The sequence below is a fragment of the Cervus elaphus genome, chromosome 4 (assembly GCF_910594005.1).
Source record: "Cervus elaphus chromosome 4, mCerEla1.1, whole genome shotgun sequence".
In the NCBI taxonomy this organism is placed as follows: Eukaryota; Metazoa; Chordata; class Mammalia; order Artiodactyla; family Cervidae; genus Cervus; species Cervus elaphus.
Genome location: NC_057818.1, coordinates 26,879,911 through 26,905,365, shown reverse-complemented (window position 1 = coordinate 26,905,365; position 25,455 = coordinate 26,879,911). Strand labels below are relative to the sequence as shown.

The 25,455-nt window shown below is 51.5% G+C and overlaps 1 protein-coding gene and 1 long non-coding RNA gene across 4 annotated transcripts; one reads left to right on the top strand and one right to left on the bottom strand.

The window, feature by feature from the left end:
- Positions 1–241: 241 nt before the first annotated feature.
- On the top strand, positions 242–3,550 carry LOC122691772. 2 transcript variants are annotated; one of them, XR_006340502.1, is made up of 3 exons: positions 242–431; positions 1,365–1,609; positions 3,209–3,550. It is a non-coding gene; the product is annotated as an uncharacterized LOC122691772 (long non-coding RNA). The 2 variants fall into 2 exon arrangements; XR_006340503.1 differs by lacking the exon at positions 242–431 and adding an exon at positions 488–787.
- On the bottom strand, positions 994–22,112 carry DRC7 (dynein regulatory complex subunit 7). 2 transcript variants are annotated; one of them, XM_043898586.1, is made up of 18 exons: positions 22,095–22,112; positions 18,885–19,116; positions 18,134–18,308; positions 16,924–17,049; positions 15,984–16,178; positions 13,917–14,075; positions 12,437–12,655; positions 11,395–11,523; positions 7,927–7,999; positions 6,969–7,097; positions 6,643–6,771; positions 5,449–5,669; positions 4,441–4,656; positions 3,807–3,917; positions 3,609–3,719; positions 2,556–2,750; positions 1,551–1,690; positions 994–1,282 (listed from the first exon to the last, which is right to left on the bottom strand). In XM_043898586.1, the coding sequence occupies exons 2-18, from the start codon at positions 19,079–19,081 to the stop codon at positions 1,189–1,191; spliced, it is 2,619 nt and encodes an 872-aa protein (XP_043754521.1). In that variant the 5' UTR covers positions 19,082–19,116; positions 22,095–22,112; the 3' UTR covers positions 994–1,188. The 2 variants fall into 2 exon arrangements, with proteins under 2 accessions (XP_043754521.1, XP_043754522.1); XM_043898587.1 differs by lacking the exons at positions 15,984–16,178; positions 22,095–22,112 and having other exon boundaries at positions 18,885–19,081.
- Between the last annotated feature and the right edge of the window lie 3,343 nt (positions 22,113–25,455).

The window sequence follows — 25,455 nt, the reverse complement described above, 5'->3', positions numbered from 1 at the left end:
TTTCCTCCCCTTTCCGTCTATTTCACGAAAACTAGTTTGTGCACTTAAAAAATTTTTTCGAAACGCCCACCAAGGGCGGCTGCACCAATCGCTTTAGCAACCGTCACAAATTGACCAATCAGCAACCGTATTATTGGAAAACCAATTTCAGGATAGCCAATAGGAAGGGGACATCAGGAGCAGCGTGAAGCCGCCGACCTTCCATCTTGGATTGGGGTAAAACAGGGGAAGAGGCCTTAGTCAGCACTTTGCCGAGACTACTGTTTCTTCCTTTTCCTCGGGTTCGGTGCTGGCGTCCTCTGAGAACATTGTCCCTCTTCTGTGGCTCGGACCCCGGCTTGAATTCCACGCAGGAGGCTTAGAGGGAATAGGAGTCTGATTCCGGGTCCCAGTCACTCTTGGAGCCCGGGAGTGCTACCCCCACGGCCTCGGTGAATGGATGAGTGCGCTGCAGCTTGAGGGGGACCACCAATTTGGATTTGGAACCCAATAAAGGCCGACTTCATTTGGGACTCGGGTGGGGTGGGCTTTGGGAAGGGCCGCTACCCACAGACGTCAGAGGAGCAGGGGTCACACACATGTCTTGGGAGAAAGCCACTGGAATCTTGCTTAAAGGGATACAATGCTTATGAAGTCAGAGCCGGGGTTAAGGTTGAGACAGCCATGTAGTTCTGGATACGGTACATTTCAGAGCTCCCAGTTTCTTTTCTGCAAAATGAGAGTCTTGCACCCCCACCATGCATGGCTGGGGTGGCCCAGCTCACAAAGTGGAAATGGCAAGCCCAAGGTGTGTGCCCCAGAACTTGGGTTCTTGACGCTAGACTGCAAGAGACTGAATTCCAGCCCCTCTTCTTATCAGCCACTAATTAGCCATGTGTGAAATGGGGATGCAGTTGCTGTGTTAAATAAGATAAGGCTGCAAAGGTGGTCCCAGGCCACAGATAAAGAAGGGAAGGAGAAAAAGGCTGCTGCTGGAGTCTGTGAAACATGAGGTACCCGTGGCAAATGGCAAGTGTTTATTTACAGGCAAATTAGGAAAAGCGGGAAGGTAGTGTGCCTGAGTGGATGGTGATTAGCTGGGCATAGGGAACACGAGGGCCAGGCTTTGGGGGAGGTTTCTTTCTCTGGCAGCTTTGCTGAGGCCTCAGGAGGGACTCAAAGGACCACAAGTGTAGAGGGTGAAGAGCATCAAACGAAGACTTTAAGTAACTCCACCAGGCGTGGGTCCTTGTAGAGCTTTTCCTCCAGAGCCAAGTACTTCAGTGGAGCCAGCTCCTTGTGTCTGAAATCAGAGGGAGGGGTTACAAAGTTGGTACTCAGAGACTTCCCTGGTGGTCCAGTGGTTAAGAATCCTTCCATTGCAGGGGACATGGGTTTGATCTCTGGTCGGGGAACTGAGATCCCACATGCTGCAGGGCAACTAAATCTGCGTGCTGCAACCAGAGAAGCCTAGGCACCGCAATGAGGACCCAGCACAGCCAAAAATACAAAAGCTGGTGCTCCAACATCCTTGTGGGTCCTCTCGGCTCCCCCAACCCCTGCCTCCTCACCGACTGAGCCGCTGCTCCAGGATACGGATACGGAACATGGCCTGAGAGCAGTAACTCAGGTATAAGTCTTCATCCTCAGGCGTCAGGGTCACCTGATTCTCCTGATACCACTGTTGCTTCTTCTGCAGCTCTTGAGTCTCCTGTGGGCATGGGGAAGGAGAGCAGGAGGGCTGACCCAGACTGCAGGCTGCAGATCCCGCCCCCTGCACTGGGCATCAGACAGCCCCACAAGGTCAGCCCCATCACCCCTTCTCATAGAAGCCAGAGAAGCAGAGGCAGGAAACCCTTGTTTAGAGGGATACATGTCCACGAGGACTTCCCAGGTGGCTCAGTGGTAAAGAATCAGCCTGCCAATAGAGGAGACGAGGGTTCAATCCCTGACTGGGGAAGATCCCCTGGAGAAGGAAATGACAACCCACTCTAGTATTCTTGCCTGGGAAATCCCATGGACAGAGGACCCTGGTGGGCTATAGTCCATGGGGTCAGAAAGAGTCAGACACAACTTAGCGACTAAACAACAACAACAACATGTCCACGAGGTTAGAACAGGAGTCAGGACTGAGAGCTACGTGACTCTGGTCAAAGTACATTTTCAGAGCTTCCAATCTGTCATCTGCAAAATGAGGGTCATTGCATACACCCCCACCCCCACCACCATAGAGCTGTTTGTGAAGATTAAATAAGATAATGCAGGGGAACTACATGATGTGTACCTGACCAACAGAAATGGGTCAAAAACTATAGGAGTTGTTATAATGCTCCAGCCATCCATCCACCCTTCCATCCCTCCCTCTGTTCACTCATCCACCCCTCCATCCACCCTTCCACCCAATAAACAAGGATGAGGAAGGACAACTTGGTCCTTTGGACACACCAAACACTGACCTCCTCCCCCTCCGCCCATTAGTCCCTCACAAGTCTATGAGATACTGAGCCAACAGCCCTGGGCCGGTTTTCCAGTAGAGGATGCCGAGGTCCCCACCCCTGCTAGGGCCCTGGCTGCACCTTTTCAAACCGGGCCTGGATGAGGTTGGCTTTGTCAATGAGCCGCTGCTTGAAGTCATTGAGGCACTCATCCTTGAGGCGCACGGCCTGCCAGCGCGTTAGCTTCTCCCCAGGCGGGAGCTGTGCCAGGAACGGGGCCAGGTAGTCCAGCTGGGCCTCCACCTGCCGCAGGTGCTCCTCGTGTAACACGCGCTCCTGTGAGAGGGGGCCAGGGGGTCAGCTGGACCAGCAGGGGCTGCAGACATCCCCCAACCAGCTCTGTCGAGATGTGACCACACAGAACCAGGCTTCAGACCCTCTGTGCTTGAGGCCTCAGAGGGCTCTTCGCTGACTCCTGAGATCATGGTTATTGGTGACAGCCAACTTCTGTGTCTGTGAGTTCACATATCTCCACTTGAGCCTCAGTACATGCCTATCACTCAGCAAATGCTCGCTCGATAAATGGAATAAAGCATGGTTGTTAACGATGTTAAAAACTGCTGGTGAGTCCCTTTTTTCCCTTCCACCCTGGGGCCTTCTTTATGTCCTGCATTGGCCGCCAGGGCCCAGTGAAGCTGGAGATGTGGGGGCGGACATCCCCACCTCTGGGGGTCTGAGAACCAGACTTCAGGTGCCCAGTCCTGTCTTGCCAACCTCATCTATTTTCTTTTTAGGAATCTCCACTTGGTTGGTGAAGGGGATTTAGAAGCTGGCCTAAAAAAACCAAGCTGGGTCTTGGCAACCAGAGTGGGTAATGTGAAGGCCCTGTGTGCAGGGGCCAGAGAACTCAAGCCCGTGACCAGGTCACAACCCCCAGGGAAGCCCCCAAGTGGACGTCTTGGCTTGGCCATAGCTCCTGGAGGTGGTGTGGGGGGACCTGGCCTGTATCCTGAGCACGTGTTGAAGAGTGATCAGGGAAATGGTCAGCTCACAGCAAAGATGACCACTGTGGTGTCAATAACTTCATCGCCTCTAAAGGGCTTCCCCGCAGAATCCCTATCAACCTCAGCACCCTGGAGGTGGGGGTGGGGTGGGTGGGGGAGGGGCCCGGGGAAGCCAGGGAGCAGGGCTCACCATGGCCTCCCGGTACTCCTTGCTCTTCTCGTTGCGCTTGGTGTCGTAGATGGAGATGGTCAGCGTGTGTGCCTCCTCCTCCTCCTCCCGAAGCTTCAGGATCTCCAGCACCTGAGTTGGGAAGTGGGGGCAGACATGGTTAAAACACCCCCACCCCTGCTACCTGCCACCTGCCCACTCTCCCACGGAACACCTGACCTCCAGCTCCGACTCCCAGGCCTGATGTCTGGACAACTTCTCCTCGTTCTTCAGCTTCATCATGGCCTCGTACTGGTAGAGAAGCTTCTTGGTGTGCTCCATCGGCTCCACCTGGAACAACCACCACAGTGACTCGGAGAAGAAGCAGCAAGGGCTGGGGTTGTGGGCAGATTCTGGAGCCAGATCTCTTGGGTTCAAATCTTCCCCTGCCATTTTCTAGCTGTGTGACCTCCAGCCAGTTGCTTCACCTCTCTGGATCTGTTGCATCTCTAGAAACACAACTAGCAACAGAAGAGAAACTGGGGGCTCAGGGCGGGGGGCGGGGGGGGGCGCGCTAAGGGATGTGCCAGCAAAGTCAGGATTGGAACTAGGAAAGCCAGCCCCGTGGAGGTGTTGAGATCTGTCACAGCCTTGGTCGCAGGATGGAAAAGGGGACGATTTTCAGGGGCGCTCAATGAGTATTATTCCCAGATGGGCGGCCTTGATTTTCCCAGGGGTGAAGATGAATTTCCAGGCTGGGTACCAGAGTCTTCCACCCCAGTTCTCCAAGGTCGCCGAGACAGCATGGAGGGCCCCAGGGCTCTCTCTTCACTCCACCCCATCCTGCCCCTTCCCACCAGACTCCCGAGCCCACCTCGAAGCTGATACACATGTCTGGGGTCATGATGATCTTGTTGCCCTTGCTGTCCACCTCCATGCGCCGCAGGAACTCGCGCTTGTTGGCCGTGATGTGGTCCGAGCGGCAGTGGTAGCGCAGCTGAATGCGCTCCTCCGCGATCAGAAACACTCGCTCGGCCACGTCCTCGTCCGCAGGCTTCGCAGGGTTGCGGAAGAATCGCTCTGTGATTTTCTGGGAGACCAGAACATGCGGAGGAGGTGGGGTGGAAAAGGAGGACTTCTGTGCCTGCTCTGAGGACAGGCGCAAAGGACCCTCAGGGACGCTGGGGTCTGGGTTCGTTTGGGGGACGGGGGTTCATGTAGAACAGCCCCTCCCAGCTCGACAGTGGCTCTCAAGGCCCCAGGGGTTCGTAGTGCTCGGCCCCTCCAGCCCCGTGTGGTGCGCCATTTCTTCTCTAGCTCCTTCCGCCAGACTCTGCTTGCCCACCTCCAGAGATGGGGAGCTCACCACCTCTCCAGGTAGCCTGCTCTATCACCTGACATTGCTTACTGCTAGTAAGAGCTTCTTTGGTGTGCAGAGGTTAAATACAGGTGCAAAATAACTTGTGATGATATGGAGGAAAAAGCCGCACAATTTAATGTGAAGAGGATGAATCAAGAATTATGCGTGCGCACGCACGCGCACACACACACACACACATCTTTGAAAAGACTCTCAAAATCCAATATATTAATATGCGATAATAGCTGAGAGATGGCATTCTGAGATTTTTTTACTTTTTATAATTTTACATATTTTCTAAGTGTTTAGTCAAGAGTGCGTATACACACACAAGGACATAATACCTCCGTGGCCCAGTGGCTGATGTCTGGTATCAGACAGACCCGAGATGGTGTGTTTGGTAAAACAGGAAGGGTCACTCAGTAAAGAAGGTTCCCCGGAGTCTGGGCTCCTCCCGTTCAGGGTAACCTTGGCCCACCAGAGTAAGCAGTAAGCCCATCCCCATGCCCAGCAAGTACTTACCACCATGGGCCGGGGGTTTGACTCTGCGCTGTTCAAAGCCAGCTTCTTCATGCGGGGCCCGAAATTGACATGGCGGTAGGAGAGGAAGTCCGGCCGTCCTTGGTAGTACTCTGTCATCGTCTTGGGCGTCTCCTCCCGCTTGATCAGGCCGTCCACGCGGGCCGTTTCATAAAACTCCATGACACGGTCCATCTCAGGTTGCATGGACTTGTACGAGTGCACTGCGGGGAGGTTGGGGCCGGGCGATGCCTAGGTGAGCACCTGGAGCCCCTGGCTTCATAACCTGACCCCAGGCCTTGGGGAGAAGCCTCATGTATGATGGCACCAATGCTCTAGAGCTCGGTGTTTAGGCTGCTTCTAGCTTTTTTTGTTGTTATGATCAACACCATGATGAACATGTGTTTTATGTATGTTTTCTTTTTGCCTGCTATTTGTGCAACAGAACTGCTGGTCAAAAAACATACATAATTGAAAGCTATCATTGATTATTTTGCCCAGCTGCTCCCCAGAAAAGTTGTGCCAATTTGCTGTCCTACCAGGAATGACGGGGAGTCACTTGCTTACACATGGTAGGGCCATTTTTTCATTTTTGCCAACTGAAGGGTTGTAGGTTGGTCCCTTATTGATTTTCTTTCTTTCTTTCCCTTCCCTTCCCTCCCCTCCCCTTCTTCCTGTCTCAACCAAGTGAGATTGGTCATGTTTTTAGATGTATATTGACCCTATGTTTTTCTTTTGTGAATTCTTGGATTGGGTTGTTAATTCTCTCCCAGGATATGTCCTTCCCTGCTTCCCAGCCTCCTGGCCTTGCAGCCACATCCGCACTGCCATACTTCTGCCCCCTGCATCGCCCTTGTGGGGGTGCTTGTTGGTTTTATTGTCAGCATCCTAACCCCTGTAAACGTGGCCCCAATGGGAACCTGATCCCAACCACAGCATGGACTGCGGCCCTGCTTTACCTTTCTTGGAGGAACACTTGTCACATTTCCTTAGATTTTCTGTGCCTCCTCTGACCTCCCACACATCTGCTTTGCTTGGGGAGGCAGGGGCTATTTCTGTTGCTTTCCACCCAAGAACCCTGGCAATAAGGATGCTGGTTCCTCCCACCACGCATCAGCTGCCCTGCAGGCTGCTCTAAGGAGGACATGAGGCCCCCACCCTGGGCTCCTAGCTGGCCTAGTGACGGGGTCCACGCACTGCGCAGCGCCTGGGGGTGGCCCGGCTTGAAGTAGTCGACATTCAAGCCCGTGATCTTGTTTATGTGCTTCAGCTCCAACATGTCCTCCCTGTTCTGGTACCACTCCTTCACCTCCAAAGTCTTGGTACCTGTGGGGCCCAATCGGTGCCTGAAGCAGCCAGGCCAGGTGCCCCAGCCGCCGTCCCACCACTCCCAGCAAACAGCGACCAGCAGGGTCCGCAGTCACACGGATAGGGGTGGTGACATGACCGAGGTCACGTCACCTGTCGGGGACCCAGCTCTCCTGCCCCCTCCCCGCCCCCCGCAGCTAGGGCTGCCCGCTTACACTCCAGGTCCTCGTAGGTGGTAAGGCGGCACACGAGGCCGTTGTTGTTGAGGTACGGGGCCCACTTCTCCAGCTTCGCCCTCTTGTACTGTATCACCTTCTTCCCGTTTGGGCAGCGGGTCTCGAACGCTGAGGACACAGAGTGGGCTGGGGTCCTTCCTCCCCAGACTGGGGAGCCTCACCAGCCACTGTCCAGCCTCTGTTCACTGTGCTGTTTGCTCAGCTCCTCCAGCCCCCAAGCCCACTCCAGGGAGGCAGAGGGGACGAGTCACCGGTGTGGCTCCTGCCCTGGAGCACATCTCAGCTTGAGCCTGACCACACCGCACTCTTACTTCCAGACCTCGGCTAGAAACGCCATCCCCTCCTGCCCTCACTGTGCTGATTTCTTCTGATCCCTTAAAACTTAGCTTAGATGAGCCTTCCTCCCAGAAGCCCTTCCTGCCCACCCACTCCCCAGCCTCCAACCCCCGGCTTCCCATGACACCCTCTCCAGCCCTTCCTGCCCTGATGGGACAGCCTAGGTCCTCCCTGTGGGTCTAGGCACTCCCAGATGGAAATCTCAGCAATCAGCAGAGGTTGGCATGGGGCAAAAGCATGCCCTGACCCCCTGCTTTCCCTGCCTGCCCCTTCTTGGTCCTGAGACCTCTGCCCGCCCTGGGTACTGTGCATAGTCTCCTCCTGGCAGAGTGGGGTGAGGGAGGGGAACAGCTGTGTCCTGGTCCCCAGTCCTCCAGCGCCTGCCACACTCCATCAGCCTGGGTCTGGTAACTAGCCCTGGCCTGTGTGCCAGACTAGGGTCAGGCCCCCGGCTGCAGAGCTGAGTGTGTATGGTGGGAAGGAAGAAATGAAGAGGGTGCAGCAGGAAACATGGAGCCGGGGTTTGAAAATGAGGGGCCAAGGCAGCCCCTGCCAGCATCCCGCTACCACAGACGCCCCCAAAGGCCCAGAGGTGCTGTACCTTCGGGGGAGATCTCAATCTGCTCCACCCACGAGGGCGGCATGTCGAAGCTCTTATCCTCATCCTCCTTGCCCTGGTGGGAGAGGTGGGGGTGGGGTGGGTAGCTCTGATCAGGACTGGGCCTTCTGATCAGGGCTGACTTACGGGCAGGTCTCTCACCCTCCAGGGCCAAGCCACCCAAGGTGGCTTGTCAGCTCCCCCAGGGGTGCTAGAGATCTGACCTGGTGTGACCTGAGACAAGCGGGAGGAGGAAGAGCAGCTCCACCCCTCTACCCACCTGGCGTCTGGTGGGGACAACCACGCCCTGTCCCGTGTGACCCCCTCCCACTGCCCGCAGAGGCAGGAGACAAAGACACAGGCCTTTTAAGAGGGGCTTCTGGTGTCGGGTGGGCCCAAACCCCACCCTCCATCCAACACCAGCTCAGGTAAAGTCCCTTAACGGCTCTGAGTCTCAGTTTTCTAACTGCTTGGGAGGACTGACTGATAAATGCACATAAGGGTTTGGGACACTGCCTGATTGCCCTTATTATTTTTCTTTCTCTTTGAGCCTAGTTTCCCCATCTAGCAAATAAGGCCTAGTCTAGACAAATGAACTCTCTGATGATACCGAAGGCCGTAGCTGGCAGGAAAAGATTTCCCATGTTCACTGCATTCACACAGCCTATCCCCACTGTGAACTCTCTGATGACGAAGAAGGCTCGAACTGCTAGTAAAACATTCTCTACAGTCACTGCACTTATAAGGTCTTTCTTCAGTGTGAACTCTCTGATGATTGAGAAGGCTCATCCTAGCAATAAAAGATTTCCCACAATCACTGCACTCATAAAGCCTTTCTCCACTGTGAATTCTCTGATGATACCAAAGGCCAGAGTTAGCAGTAAAAGATTTCCCACGTTCACTGCACTCATAAGACTTTTCTCCAGTGTGGATTTTCCTACAGGAACTGAGGAGGTGCATTTGATTAAAGGATGCCCCATAGTCACTGCCCTTATATGGCACTTCCCCACTGTGAACTTTCTCTTGATAACGGATGCCAGCCAGAGTTATAAAAGATTTTCCATATACATTACAGGCTTAAGGCCTTTCTCCTGTGTGAATTCTCTGATGTCTATGGAAATTGGAGTTGTTGATAAAAGATTTCCTGCATTCATTGCACGTGGAAGGCCTGTCTCCAGTTGAATTCTCCAATGTACATAGAAAAGAGGATTTATGGGTAAAACATTTTTCCCATTGAATGCATTCACTTATATGGTCTTTCTCCAGTATGAATTCTCTGATGTTCAATTTAAAAACAATACAAATGAATACACATGCAAAACAGAAATAAATTCAGGTTTAAGGGCTTCACGGGTGGCTCACTGATAAAGAACCTGCCTGCCAATGCAGGAGATGTGGGTTTGATCCTGGATCAGGATGACGCCCTGGAGGAGGAAATGGCAACCCACTCCAGTATTCTTGCCTGGAGAATCCCATGGACAGGGGAGAATCCCATGGACAGGGGAGCCTGGCGGGCTACAGTCAATGGGGTCACAAAGAGTCGAACATGACTTAGCAACTACATTGGACAAATGATCTTCAGGTTAGGTAACCACAGAAACTTGCACAAGATTTTCTCAGTTTGAAACTTCTCCATGAATGGATACATGTAAATGCATAGCTGAGTCCCTTCGCTGTCCACCTGAAACTATCACAACATTGTTAATCGGCTATACTCCAATATAAAATAAAAAAATTAAAAAAAAAAAAACTCTTGCCGAATTGTTCAGATCTCTGATACCCGCATGGCCTGTCTGTTCTCATTTTGAGGCCAGCAGGGGGCGCCAGTGGTCCAGGATTTACTGCACAGGAGCGGCGCCCCTCTGGTCTCCAGAGAGAAGACACTGAGAACACTCAACACCGTTTCCAGGTGAGTCTACACGTCTGTCTAAGCACATCACACCGGTGGTCTCACTTGTCCTCATGTAGCCCCAGGAGGCCAAACAGAACTGCCTTTGAGAACCCAGACTTGGGAGCTGGACTGTTAAATCCCAAGTCAAATCCCAGCTCTGTCACTTATTGGCTGTTTAACTTTGGGTCAATTATTTTACCCCTCTGTGTATAAGCCTTCTTGTCAGTAAAATGGGGCAATAATAATCATGGATGACAATACTAGTACCCATCACCCCGGGTAGCTGTCAAGATTTTGGCAAGTTAAATACCTACTGGCACTTATAAGGGCTTCCCTGGTGGCTTAGATGGTGAAGAATCTGCCTGCAATGCAGGAGACCCAGGTTCAATCTCTGGGTCGGGATGATCCCAGCCCACTCCAGTATTCTTGCCTGGAAAATCCCATGGATAGAGAAGCTTGGCGGGCTACAGTCCATGGGGTGGCAAAGAGTCAGGCACAACTGAGCCACTAACACTATCTCTTTCACAGCACTTAGAAAGGGCCATGAGTGTTACCTGTGGGCTGAATTGTATCCCCCCAAAACTCATATGTCCTAGTACCCAGAACCCCAGCATGTGACTATATTTGGAGACAGGATCTTTAAAGAGGTATCTAAGTTAAACTGAGGTCATTAGGTTGAGCCCAATCCAATACTACTGGTGTCCTTATAGGAAGAGATTAGGACACAGACCCACACAGAGGAAAGAGTGTGAGGACCTGGGGGTGGGCACCCCTACAAGCTAAGGAGAATCCAACCCCACTGACAGCTCGACTTCAGTCTCCGGGGCTGTGAGAAAAGAAATTTCTACTGTGTAAGCCACCCAGTCTGTGTTATGGCAACTTTAACAAACGAATACCCCAGTTATTCCTACTGTGATGTAACTGACCCCATTCCCCCATTTTACATGCAGACGATGAAACTGAAGTTTCCAACAGTTAGGAAGTTTGCCCAAGATGTCGGAACCAGTAGTGAAGGCATCTGGGCATCTGACTTCCACTCACAGGGCCTCATGCAGACCTGCCTGGATTGCCCCTGAGTAGGAGATCAGAGATGACCAGGCCAATGACCTTCAGAAGGGCTGATAGGAGGGACAAGAAAGGTGTGGAAGTGTGTGTGTGGAGCATCGTGATGACTATGCAGGAGAGGCCTGGATGTGAGAGATGGGTTCTGGGGCTCCCCAGGCTTATGGAGAGGGTCTTATTGCCCTACTCCAAAGGGCAGGGCAACCCCTGAATGGGGTGTGGACTGTGTGTGTATCTATAGGGAGGGAGTGAAGGGTGGGCAGGAGGCCTGAATGCAAATCCCAGCCTTTCCCTGCACCATTTGGGGGCCCCGGGCAGGTCACTGGACATGTCTGGGCCTCAGTCTGCCCATCTGTAAAGTGAGGGCATGGTCCAGCCCCTTCTGTTTCAAGGAATCTATAAGTGGTCTATCTGAACTGCCCCCCACCGACCCTAGACACATCCCTGTGGGGGGAAGTATGTCAGGCTGGCCTGAAGCAAGACAGGGTGTCAAGTCTCCCCACTCCACGGAGACTCACCAGTTTTTCCACGTCGTCATCATCATTCATCCCCTCGTCCTCCTCCTCAGTCAGGGACAGGAAAGGCTTGTCGGTCCCCAAGAGCAGGTACTCCCACCTCACAGGGTCTCCCAGGTCGAAGACCAACTCCTGATGGAGAAGGGGGTCGCTGAGCACATCCCACAGCCAGTGCCCCCCGCTCCTGCTCCACAGGGGCAGGGAGGAGGTGGGGAACTGCCAAGCCCAGGGTGAGAAGAGACCCGGCTGGGTCTCAGAGGGGCCAGAATGGGGCTCCAGGCTGCCTTTGAGAGTCCTCGCCCGCCCTCCTAATCCCCACAGGGAGACGGAGGCCCTGAGGGGGCTGGGACTCCCTTCCCATGTTGGTCTCTGGGTGAGAGACTCGGAAACTCTCTGGCCTGGGATAGGCCTGGATATGGAGCTCATTTGGCATTGTCCTTACAGGAAGAGATGAGGTGTCACTGCATGGCAAAAACCGGTTCAAGAAATAGAACATTATCCACACTCCCAGAAAGTCCCCTGGTATCCAGTTAGCACCTCCCTCCAAACGTGTGCACATATCTTTTAACGTCTTTAAATGGCACTGAGGTTTTGTTTTTTGTTTTGGCTGCACTGGGTCTTCATTGCCCCAAGGCATATGGGATCTTAGTTCCCCCACCAGAAATCGACCCCGCATCCCCAGCATTGGAAAGGGATTCTCAGCCACAGGACCACCAGGGAAGTCCTGGCACTGTGTTCTTATACATAAATATGTATGGAAGTTCATTGAGCTGAACGTGTAGGATAAGTGCATTTTTCAGCATGTATATTGCACTTCAATACAATGTTTTTAAAAAATTGAACTAACAATCCACATTTTATAAGGATACAGAAACTAAGAGTGACAATAATCATACTAGAATGATTATGTATGGGCAAAGCAGTAGGCCCTGGGTACTCCAGGAAAAGTCCAAAGCCCTCTTGGCTGGTGGCCAGCTCTCCCCACTGGTCACACCCACCTTCCCCCCACTGTGCCTGCCACACCCGCCCAGGCCCCGCCCAGCACCTTGCAGCAGTTCCAACAATCCTGCATGTTGACCCAGTAGTTCTTATGGTTCCAAAGGCTCTCAATTCCCAGGAAGTGATCGTCCTGGGTGCTGTAGCTGTGTGCAGTGAATGCGTCAATGAAAAAGCTCTCAGGCACCTCGCGTTTCCCTGACAGCACCAGGACCCAGGAATGCACACGGAGGCCATGCAGGGGGTCGGTCTTTGCATTCTCCTGCTCCTGCACGGGAAAGGGGGGTGACCTTGAAGCAAATGGATGGGAAGGGGATCATCAGGGATCCAAACATCTCCCTGGGGCTGAGGAACTGGCAAAAGAACCGAATTTTGATCCACACTGCATCTCTGGCTGACTTCGTGACCTTGAGGACATCACCCCACCTCTGAACCCATTTTCTTATTGGTAAAATGGGAGGATCTAGCTCAATCTGTGGTTTATAAACTTGACCTTATGGAGCTCTAGGGTATCTGGGATTTATTGGCTTTCTGTGTTGTGATTCTGGGTGAGATTTCATCCAAAGAAAGATAGAGGGCCACCATATGGCTTCCTTGTCTGCACCCCTCTGGGAAAAGGTTCACTGTGCCATGTTCATTATTGCATCCCCAGGGTCTACTGCATCCCACAGTAGATCCTCAATAAATACTATATGGAAGGAAAGACAAGAAGGGAGGGAGGCAAAGTAGATGAGAGGGATGATGAGAGTGTGGGGGGATAGGAGGAGAGATGGGAGGATGGGTAAGAGGATGGTGGGAGGATGGATGGGAGGGTGGAAGGGAGGATGAACAGGAGGGTGGATGAAAGGATGGATGAGAGGATGGTGAGAAGATGGATGGGAGGGTGGATGGGAGGATGAATGAGAGGGTGAATTAGAGGATGGATGAGAAGATGGTGGGAGGATGGATGGGAAGGTGGATGGGAGGGTGGTGGGAGGATGGTGGGAGGATGGATGGAAAGGTGGATGGGAGGGTGGTGGGAGGATGGTAGTAGGATTGTGGGAAGGTGGTGGGAAGGTGGATGGGAGGATGAATGGGAGGGTGCATGGGAGGATGAATGAGAGGATGGTGAGAGGATGGATGGGAGGGTGGATGGGAGGGTGAATTGGAGGATAGATGAGATGATGGTGGGAGGATGGTGGGAAGGTGGATGGGAGGGATGGTGGGAAGGTGGATGGGACGATGGATGTAGAGTGTATGCAGGTAAATCTTCAGTGAGCTCCTGGTCTGGAACAAGGACACCAGAACTGCACAGCACACAATGAATTGGCCCAGGCAGCAAAGCTCTGTAGTGTTAGCATCTGGCTGACCACCACTGGAATTCCCGCATGGCCTGGTGGAGGTGGGGTTGGTTGGAAGGGGAAGGAGGGGATTTGAACCTGGGGGCCCATAAACACATCCCTTCGTGACCTGTATCTGTTTCCCCATTCCTAGCAGCCCCTTCTCTGGAGCCGAGTTCATGGCTTGAGGGCTGAGGATGGTGGACCCACCAAGAGGCGTGCCTCCTCCTGCTTCCGCCGATTCTCCTCCTCAGCCTTGATCGCCTCCTGCCTCTTCACCTCCTGTTCCTGCTCAAACCTGCTGGTCAGGTCCCTGGGAGGTTTGATGGCATACTTCTTAGGGGGTGCCTTCTCCTCTTCCTTGACTGTCTGTCACGAGACAAGAGAAAAAGGATCAGCAGCCACCCACACTGTTGCTCCTGGAGGCTGCGGGCTTTCTGACCCCAAACACAGAAAGAGCCTCAGCTCCAGACCCATGACTGTGGGCATGTCCTCCCAGTTCCCTAACCGCAGGATCTTCTGCAAAATTCAGTGAGAACCTTTTCCCCAGGCTTGATCTGCCAAATGAAGACAGGGCAATGCCTGTATGAGTTGCCCATCCAGGCCGGAGCTCAGGAGGTGTGACTTCCGTTCTTCATCCCCCACAGCCTAGACTAGCTGTGATCTGGATCTGATTTAAAAAATGGGGCAAATTGTCGGGAGTCAGATTTTCCAGGTTTTGCTTCTTCAGGGCTTCATATGTTGACTTGAAATGAGTTTCCTGGGCTCAGAAGAACAAAGTGTCTGTGTGTGTGTGTGTGTGTGTGTGTGCATGAGCGTGTGTACCCAAATGTGTGCTAGGTGGCCAGAAAAATGTCCAGGAAAGGACACCACAGAAGCTGCAGAATGGGGACCTGGTATGAGGGAGAAATAGCAAATCTCCACCATTCATAGTCAGACAGACTGGGCCTCAACCCCCAGGGACCCATTTACCAGCTGTGTGACTTTGGTCACAAAAACTATGTCATCTCAACACACTCACATGTAAAACACAAGAGCAATCATTCCTACCACGCAGTGCTCTTGAGAGGAGCAACCAAGTCAAGAAACGTGTAAGTGGTTTATAGACCGGAATGTTCTCAGCACCCATTAGCTATTGATATCAATTTCATAATTAAAATTCTGGCTGAGCTAAGAGGCCCCTATGTGAGTTCATAGGCCTTTGGAGCCAAAAGCAGTGATGGAGCTTTTCTTGTTCCATCTTTCCTGGGGAGCTGGGCCTGAGAGAGCAGGCTGGGCTCTCACCAGGTGCCTCCCTCCCCTCCTCCACCAGAGAACAGCCCCGGGGGCCCCAGTTGCTTACACACATATAACACAGGTGCATCATGCTGGTTGCCTCAGGTCCCTGGACCCCCTGCCCCAAGCTGCAGATACCCATGGAGCCTTGACCCTGGATCACAAAGTCCTGGAATCAATCCAGTTCATGAAAAGCATTATCTGCCTGTGCATGCATGCTAAGTCGTTTCAATCATGTCTGACTCTTTGTGACCCTATGGACTGTAGCCTGCCAGGATCCTCTGTCCATGGCATTCTCCAGGCAAGAATACGGAGTGGGTTGCCATGCCCTCCTCCAGGGGATCTTTCCAACCCAGGGATTGAACCCACATCTCTTACGTCTCCTGCATTGGCAGGCGGGTTCTTACTAGAACCACCTGGGAAGTCCTTTCTGCCTGTAGTGTGGCTATTTTCCAAATGCACAGAGATGCTTTAATGATTCCTACAATTAAATTCACTTAGAAGTGTTTTGAGTGTTCACAGCCACCTCGGGTCATTATGGTGTGCTCAGCCAGCATGTATAAAAGCACAACCACTGCCTGCTGTGGTTTGCTGAAATTTTGTGCTGTTGAAAAGGGATCTTTTTACATGAGAGGGGGGAAAAAAAAGAAAGAACTACAAGTCTGTTCATTTGTCTGCTTTTTCCTTATATGAAAATGACTGGATGGATTTTTATCGCATGCACAGGATAAATTTGGAAGAATTTGGCTGAAGATAGCCGCCATGTGGCATTCGCTAATGTGGGGAACACAGTAGCTGCAACTGAGTGACAACAAGTGGAGAGGAGCAGCCAGTTTGGAGGAATGGGTTGTGTGCATGAAGATGCCAAGGGGAGAGAAATCATCAGTGGTTTGATTTCAGTGGGCGCAGGTGTCCCAGTTGTAGAGCTCAGCAGCAGGGACAGGCTGCCATAAGGATGGCGTGTCTCGTGTGATGCTGAGGACAGCAGGGGCCTGGCCGTACCTCCTTGGGCTTCAAGGTGAGTGGGCACACCTCCCGAGTTAGGTCCATGAGGCACAGGTCCTGCGAGCCGTAGCCGTTGACACAGTAGGCATCGTAGCCAGCACCGATGAGCATGGAGCAGAGCAGCGTGCTGAAGTCGAAGCAGTTCCCCTTCTGGTACTTGAGCACGGTGGTCGAGGAGTACAGGTACAAGGGCTGGGCACAGCAGGCTGGTCAGTACAGCCGCCCCCTCCCCCTGCCCCTCGCCAGCCTCCCCGGGGCTGGGCGCCAGGGCCAGTGTGCAGGCTCAACCCCAGTGGGGCTCCTCCCCTTTGCTGGGTTAGGGAGCCTGCTAAGAATGGGGTGAAAACCACAGCCCCCGTGTCCAGAAAGTGCAATCCACATTTGCCTGTAATGTGGGGCTGTGGACTTCTTCCTGATGGGAAAGACTGTCTGGGATGTTGAGGCTTCTGGTATGAGGATCTTTGACTGGATGTTTTATGGTTTTATTCCAAAGTTACCCTTACCTTCTACCTCTGTCTCTCTCTTCTCTTTCTCCACTGTGTATGTATCCCCTTCTCTTGCCCTCCTTCCCACCCTCCATTCTTAAAGAGATTAAGCTGGTCAGAACCCCAAAAATCTGGCCTTGAAACATGGGTAGCAGGTCCCCCTCTCTCCTTTTCCACCTCCTAAAGTCCTGTAAAGAAGACTCTGAAAGCCGAAGGAGGCAAAGAGGTGGGAGCACAGAGATCAAGCATGCTGAGCCACTTGCTCAGGCAAGTGGCTGTTCCTTTCTGGGCCTGTTCCCATCCTCCCTCCCAGCCAGGGTGTCGGTGAGGGGTTCGGCCCAGACAGACTCATAGACTGTGGCCCGAGTTTGGCCAAGCCTCCTTCTCCCGACCTGCCTGGTTTCCCATCTCTGGCTTCATGGCCTCAGGATGCAGCCCCAGGTGGTACTTACAGGTTTGAGGGGGTCGGGCAAGGGGACCATGGACAGGAAGTCGGAGACGAACTGGGCACAGGTGTCCCAGTTGTAGAGCTCAGGGTAGGGCATCAGTGTGGGCCGGATGGTTGTGCTCACGAACTTCTGCAGACGGAGAGACCACAGGCCCTGGGGCAGCATGCCACTTGGGAAGAAACCACGGTGCTCCAAGGAAGCTGGAGACCTCGGGATGGGGTTGGGGGTGGCTCCCTAGGCCTCGGGTTCCTACTCAGGGCCTTGGGAGTTGGAGGAAGGGATTCCCTCAAGGCCCTTCTTGCCCAGCTCTAGAATAATCCTGTGCGAGTGATGTGATCGCTACCGCGTCATCACCACCACCCCGTTCAGTGCCGCCAGACCCGCATCACCTCCCTGACCCCCAGCAACTCTGGGAGGCGGGTCCTGCTGACAGGCGAGGAAGCCAAGGCTTGAGAGGTGAGCTGACTTGTTCAGGTTCACAGTCAGTGGCAGAGTCAGGTCTGTCTGGCTCTAGACCGTGGCCCAATGTGGGGCCCTAGTGCTTCTGTGGCCTTTGAGGGGCTGCTCTGCTGCCCTGGGGCCAGGGGCCAGGCCTCTGGGGTCTCCTTGTGAATTCGAGGAAGATTCCACCAGCACCAGATCACACATGGCCCCACCTAAGGGGCAGCCCCTGCTGATGGCTGTAGCAGAAACACAGGTCTGGGGTTACCAGATCCAGGAAAGAGGGGACTAGGGATCTGGTTGGAATGGTTGAGTTCCAAGTGCTGGCAGCTAACACAAGGGTTACATCACCTGGTGGGCCAGATCAAACGGTCCGCAAGCCCCAGTCAGCCTATGGATGGGCTGCGGCATTGTAACTTCCCATTCATCTCCTGCCATTCTGTCTACAGGTGGGGAAACTGAGGCTGAGAGAGACTCAGGGACGTGCCCTGGGTCCCAGGGTGGGAAGGAAGGAGGCCAGCACTCTGGTCCTGGCCTGTTTTGTCTTATATCTCTGCCTTTTTCTGCACAGGGCTGGCCTCAGGGGCTGGAGACCACACTGGGTGTCCGACTGCCCCTTAGGTGGGGCACGGGGGCTCCAAGCCACCACAGACCCCAGGGATGACGCACACCGGGCCTGCTGGGGCCTGTGGGCATTTGAGTTTATATGCTGCCCCCACCACCCCCGTGAGAGGTCTGTGCCCCGGCCCTGCCCTCCACCGCCCGGTCTTACCGGCACTTCACACTCGTTCAGTGGGTGCAGGAAGAGGGGCACGCGGTCCGGACACAGGTGGCTGTACTGGCAGGAGAAGTTGTCTGCCACCTGCAGCAGGTGTTCCTCCTTGAGCGTGTTGCTTTGGTAGGAAAGGGGCAGCTTGGAGGTGTCAATAGTGTCCTTGGTGAAGGTCCTGTGTTCACAAGAGGGTGGTATCAGCCTGCGTGGGGTTGGGCCTGGCACACAGGGAGCCCTCCATCGGCCTTAGCTGCCACCGCCTCTATTGCATCCTCCTTTAATCCTCACAACTACTTAGGAGGGAAGTGTCCTTCTTATCAGCCGCTCTTTTATTTGTTTAATCTATTTTTACTTGGAGGATAATCGCTTTACTCGGTTGTGTTGATTTCTGCTGTGCAACAACCATAAGGATACATATGTCCCCTCCCTCCCCTCTCCATCATCCCACCCCTCTAGGTTGTCACAGAGCACTGGGTTGATCAGCTGTCCCTTTAAACAGATGAGGGAAATGATGCACAGAGGGGCTGAGTGGCTTGCCCAAGGTCACGCAGCTAGGGAGGGGCAGAGTGGAGACTTGGACCGGACAGCCTGAAAGCATGGTCCTCACTCTTAACCGCCTCCTTCTATGTCCCCGTGCTGCCTCCCAGCCCAGGCATCACCATTCTGACCTGCTCTCTCTCTGCCCAGCCCTGATCTGACCCCACCAGCGTGGCTGGGCCAAAGCCCCCTCCCTCCCACCCCTGACACTCACAGGAGCTTCTCCGGGACAGAGACCTCGATCTCTGACAGCTTCCTCTCCAGGTCTCTGAGCATCTCCTGCGTCATGGTGGTCGCCTCCCTCCGCACCTCCGTCGGCCTCTTGGTTTTCTCGCCCCTCTCGGCCCTCTCAGCTGCCTCTTCTCGCTCCGCCGCCTCCTCCTCCTCCACCTTCTCCTTCAGGACCTCCATTCTGGCGTGTCTCTGACTGTCTAGAGAGGAGGTCGCTGCAGGAGGATTAAATGCACTCAGAATGGCTGATTTCAGGCCAGAATGGAGTCAACGACACCACCTGTGTCCCTGGGCGGTGCTTTGATGTGCTTTAGAATTCAGGGGTCCCCAGCCTCCGAGATCTAATGTCTGATGATCTGAGGTGGAGCAGATGTCATAATAATAGAAATAAATTGCATAATAAATGTCATGTGCTTGAATCATCCCGAAACCACCTCCCTCCACCCCTCGTCTGTGAAAAAATTGTCTTCCATGAAACTGGTCCCTGGTGCCAGAAAGGTTGGGGACCGCTGGTTTAGATCACAAAGGGAGGAGGCAAGACCCTCTTAAACATCCTTTCCATCAGAGAGAAAGTCTCCACGTGGTGCGAGCACACCTGTAACACCTTTCTGACATTTGCAAATTTCCCCTTAAAGCAGAGATGACGCAGGTCACACATTGAGACTATTGTCAGGGCAGGAGCAGGTAGCTAAGACTTATTAACCTTACTTTGCTTTTTGTATATTTACTCTGCCAGTTACTTTCTCCTTCTGGCAGGTGATGTTACTGCTGTATGTTTAGTATTATGAAGTTTCCTATTAAATATATTTATAAAGTCCAGTAAGTCTAAATTCAAAGAAACGTATTCATACTTATCTTTTAGACCTCTTAGACATGACACCTATATGTTCGGTCACTAAGTTGCTAACAGGGCTGGTTCCCAGTGCCTCAAGAGACTGGGTGGCACCATGGTTGGCAACGCTGGAGATAAGCAGTTGTGGTTTAGTCACTTAGTCGTGTCTGACTCTTTGTGGCCCCACAGACTGTAGCCCACCAGGCTCCTCTGCCCATGGAGTTTTCCAAGCAAGAATAGTGGAGTAGGGTGCCATAACATACCCCAGGGGTCTTCCCAACCTCGGTATTGAACCTGTGTCTCCTATGTCTCCTGCATTAGCAGGAGGATTCTTTACCTCTGGCGCCACCGGGGAAGCCCATTCATAATAGCAAGGAAGAAAAAACAAAGGGGTAACATCACCAAACTTGGAACACAGAGAGGGCAAGAATGGGGCTGCCTCCAAGGCACCTGAATAAGGGGCAGGTGGCAGTGACGCAGTCTACACTCTTCTGGCCAAGCCCTTGCGTCATCTCTCAGGATGGAGGACTTTTGGGTTGGGGGGTGGTGGTTGGACACACTGACATGCCATATATGCTCATGTGCCCTAGGGAAGGCCTTGTCTGCGGCCAGAGAGCCCAGCCTCACTAAAGTGCACCAAAGATCCAGTCCCCTTATAATTTCCAAAGTGATAAGAACACCAGGTACATCTTTTTTTTTTTTTTCCTGTTTCAGCAAGGTTGGGTGACCCCCTGGATGACACCCTGATGGGAACCAGAAAGACCAAGCCGTGGCTAGAAGCTTGGAATTTCCAGCCCCTCCTCCATTCTCCAGAGATGAGAGAAGAGTAGAGATGGAGTCAATAATTGATCAAGCCTATGTGAGGAAGCCTCCATAAGACTCTCAATAGTAGGATATTCAGAGAGCCTCCAGGTTGGAAAGGCAACATCCTCTTTGGGGACAGAAGCTCCCGCACTCAGGACCTTCCCAGACCTCGCATTACGTATCCCTTCATCTGTCTGGCCATGTGTGTCCTCTACCATGCCCTTTAATAAACTGGTAAATGTAATGAGGTGTTTCCCTGAGTTCTCTGTGCCCCTCTAGCAAATAAATAGAACCCGAGGAGGGGGTCATGGGAACCCCCAATTGGTAGCCACATTGGACAGAAGTTGTGGGTAACCCGGGGACTGACTACTTGCTTGCTATTGGCATCTGAAGTGAGTGGAAAGAGTCTCGTGGGACTGAGCCCTTAACCTGTGGGATCTGATGCCATCTCCAAGTAGGTAATGTCAGAATTGAGTTGAATTGTAGGACACCAAAGTGGTGTCATGGAGAATTTCTTGGGACTTCCCTGGTGGTCCAGTGGTTAAGAATCCTCCTTGTAATGCGAGGGACATCAGTTTGATCCCTGGTCAGGGAACTAAGATCCCACATGCAGTGGAGCAACTAAGCCCATTCCTCAAAACTACTGAGCCCCCGCACCATGATTAGGGAGTCCGTGCCCTGCAAAGAAATATCCCACGTGACGCAATAAAGATCTGTGTGTGGGGCAACTAAGAACTGATGCAGCCAAATAAATGAATATTAAGAAAAGGAATTACTCAGTGAGGGGAAAACCCACACATTTGGTAACCAGAAGTGTCAGAGGCAAAGGGTTTTGTCTGAGTAGTCAAGGAGACACACAGAAGGTGGAAGACTGAGTTTTTCCATTACAGACCCTATGAGGCAGATACTATTATGATAATCACTTTTCAGAGAGAACACTGAGGCCTAGAGTGGTTAAATGTTCGGCCTAAAGTCACAGAGCTAGTAAGGAGCAGAAGTATACATGAACCTGTATATTTCTGGCTCTGAAATCCATGCATTTAAGGGCCTAATGAAATGTAAAAATCCTAGTAGGAATGGATGGTTTAGTGGAGGGGGAGTGAGTAAGGAAAGACATAGGAGGGGTGGAGGCCAAGGTGTCAGTGGGCAGCCACTAAAATGGGCTCTGAGCCAAGGTCACAGAACACGTCATCAGAGGTGGAGCTGAGCCAGAACTTGCAATGCTTATTCCCTGCATCAGCCTGCCCCTTCAGCTAAAGCACAATTTGGGGAAGGCAGTCCCGCCTTAAAGTTCCCCCAACTCTGCGCCCAGCAGCGGTCCCCACCCCACAAGCCCTTCCCTGCGTCTTTCTCCCCAGCAGCAACCTCCTCTTCACCAACACACACACACACACACACACACACACACACACACACACACACACGCACACACACACTGAAAACTTCCCCAGAAAGTTTGGGGTTGAAAGCCCCCAGGCCGAAGAATCCCTCTTACCACCAGCGCCTCCCCCCTGCCAGGTGTGGTTCAGTCACCCCACACCCCTGCTCCCATCTCACCCTTGAGGACAGCCTGTACCATCTGTTAGCCTGTCTCCATGGTAACAGCTTTTCAGGCCAGGGCAGGTCCTGGGAGAGGAGGCTTCTGGGAAATGTAGTCTTTTGTCACTAACCAGGTCTGGGTCCAGGAGACCCACTGCAGTGTGTCCCTCAGCCAGTGGTGGGCTGGAACCAGCTTGTGTGCCAGTTTGCTAGAGCTGATGGTTAAAGCTTTAGGAATGTTTGTGAACCCATTGATGAACACAGTCATTAGTAAAATTTAAATTATAAAAACATATAAATAAATAGACTATATTAAAAGCAGAGGTAAGAAATACTCAAAACTCATCACTTCCTAATTATTTTATTGCATTTTATTGTTATCTAAGCTTCAGAGGTTATTTATCCCTATTGTATCTGTACAGTGAAATTATTATGTAACTATTATGTAAGGGTAAGCTACTCCGCATCTTTTTCCAACTCTGTTCAGTGATGTCACATAGGTAGCTTAAAATTGTCCATGAGATTATTTATACCACAGAAATTGGCAAATGCTGTAGACAAGGACTTTTTCTCTCATTGTGGGTGCTAAGTTGCTTCAGCCGTGTCTGACTCTTTGCGACCCTGTGGACTGTAGCCTGCTAGGCTCCTCTGCCCATGGGATTCTCCAGGCAAGAATATTAGAGATTTCTCTCATCAAGTGTTGTTAAACATTTACCAAGACAGCACTGCTTCTGCTTGCATGGTCAGTATGGCCTTCATCAAAACAGATAGAAACCAGTGTGGGTCCTGGCATGGCCGCCTGTCATAGTGGACAGAGTCAGGCTGCCCAAGTCCTGGTTCTAGTCCAGCCTGGACCACTGATTTAGTATAAAACTCATGGCACAGAGAAAACTTACTTGTTAGGTTAGTGGCCCATGAAAATGCTTACTTTAATTTCTTTTAAATTCCAAAGAAAAAATGAATAGACCGATAATGCACATTATGAGTCCACCTGGGATTGTATTTGTCTTGGTACCAGTGTAGTTGCAAAAGATAACTTCTGTTTTGTTTTTGAAGGAAAGGGCCCACAGAACTTGTGATGCCGCCTTGTGGAGGGAAGTGGGGTCCAGAGAAATCTTGCAGATGTCTGGACGAGATTGTATAGTTGCTGCTATTGGTGAAAATGTAGGAATCACCTCAATTCTTGATAATAAAGAATAATTTTTTTCTTCTGGGGGGAACATTATGCAGTCATGTAAAATAAAATGAGAAGGATAAATTAGATGGAGGGGAAGTTCCTGAGATGGTGTGTGGACTTCAGTCCTGGAGTTTACCCTGGGATTACCTCTCTGGGGAATTCACCTGGGAAGCAGCCAGGAAGGGAAGAGGAAAAGGAAAATGTGATATGCGCCACTGGTGGAATGGAACATAGGTCTCCTTTTTCCTTTTGTCTCATGCAACACCTAATTTCCTCCACATAGTTGTTTATTCCCCTTTACCCATTCCCAACCCACATAGGTTCATTCTGACGCTCCCCAACTCCCCACCAAATGAGCATTCTTTTACATGGTGTCAGCATTTTTACTTGGTGTTAATGATATTGTATTAATATTTTTCTGTTTCTTAGATATTTGCTAAGAACTGTGTTTTTAAGATCAACCCACTGGACTTCCTTGGTGGTCCAGTGGCTAAGAGTCTGGGCTCCCAAAACAGGGGGCCTGGGTTCGATCCCTGGTCAGGGAACTAGATCCTGCATGCTGCAACTAAGACCTGGCATAGCCAGAAGAATAAAGAAAATAAATAAATGTTAAACAAACAAACAAAAACCGCAGCAGAATTTATTAAAAAAAAATCCACCCACATTAATTACCTCTTTACTCTCCCAGCCATGACACCCCACTTTGCCATCAACTCCCATTATTCACAGATAGTGCCACACATGTCATTGCTGGAGTCCCTTCTAGACCTGCAAGTGTATCTTTGGCATAAAGAGCCAAGAGCAGGACTGCTGGCTCAGCAGCAACACTGCACTTTTTTTCAGGTGGTGAAACCTACACTCTCTCCCCCTCCCACAATGCCTGAGGGAGCCTGGTATTCTTGCCTCCATCAGCAGTTGATATTCACTTCTTTCCTGATGTTTGCTAGTTTCGTAGGGGTACAACAAGATCTTATTGTCATTTGACTATGTGCCTCTCTGATTCCTAAAGATTTTAAATCTGTCTTCATGTGCTAGTGTGTTAGCTTCAAGGGTTTCTTCTTCTGAAACTGTCTTTTTAAAAACTCAACCCATTTTTCTTTATTGGAGAATTATCTTGTTTGGATTTGCAGGACTTCCAGGTGTTAATCTCTGGTTCCAGATGTTGCAAATGCCTCCCTCCATTCTGTCACAGGTCCACTAACCTTGCCTGCAGTGACCTTCATTGAACAGAAAACTTTAATTTTGATGTATTTGAGTCTATCAGGTTTTGGTCTGACGTTTTGCACTTACGAATTTTTGTTTAAGAAATCCTTTCTTGCACTTAAGTCACAAAAATGTTTTCCCCTCTGTGATGACCTAGTGGGGTGGGGTGGGGGACGGGAGGGAGACTCGAGAGAGAGGGGATATATGTATACAGCTGATTCACATCGTTGTACAGCAGAAAGTAACACAGCATTGTAGAGCAATTATACTGCAATAAAAAATATTTTCCTATGTTAGCTTTATAATTTTGCCATGCCATTTAGACCTTTACTCGGCTGGAAGTCCATCTCTGTATGAGGAGTTAAGTAGGGATTTTGTTTTATTTTTCTCCTTACAATGAGTTAATTTTCCAACACCATCATCAGATCGTTTGTCCCTTCCTCATGATGTCACTCTTGTCATACATTAAGTCCCCCAGGTATACATGTGTCTGCCACTGAGCCTTCTGTTCTATTCCACTGGTCTCCATGTCTGTCCCTGCACGGACTCCATGTTGAATTCACCACTACGGCCTTGTACACTCTTTATATCTGCAGGTCAGTTCTTCCTTCTATGCCTTCTTTCATTAAGGATGACTGAGCTATTTGAGGCCCATATGCCTTAATATAAATTTTATTTTATTTAGTTTTTAAAATTTTTATTTATTTACTTCCTTTTAGTTGTGCTGGGTCTTCATTGCTGTGCATGGGCTTTTTCTAGTTGCAGTCCATGGGCTTCTCATTGTGGTGGCTTCTCTCGTTTCAGAGCATGCGCTCTAGGGTGCACGGGCTCAGGAGTTGTAGCCCACAGGCTTTGTTGCCCCGCGGCATGTAGATCAGGGTGCAAATGATATTCCTGGACCAGGAATCGAATCCACATCCCCTGCATTGCCAGGCAGATTCTTAACCACCGGACCACCAGGGAAACCCTTTCACATGAATTTTAGAATAAGTTTCAGAA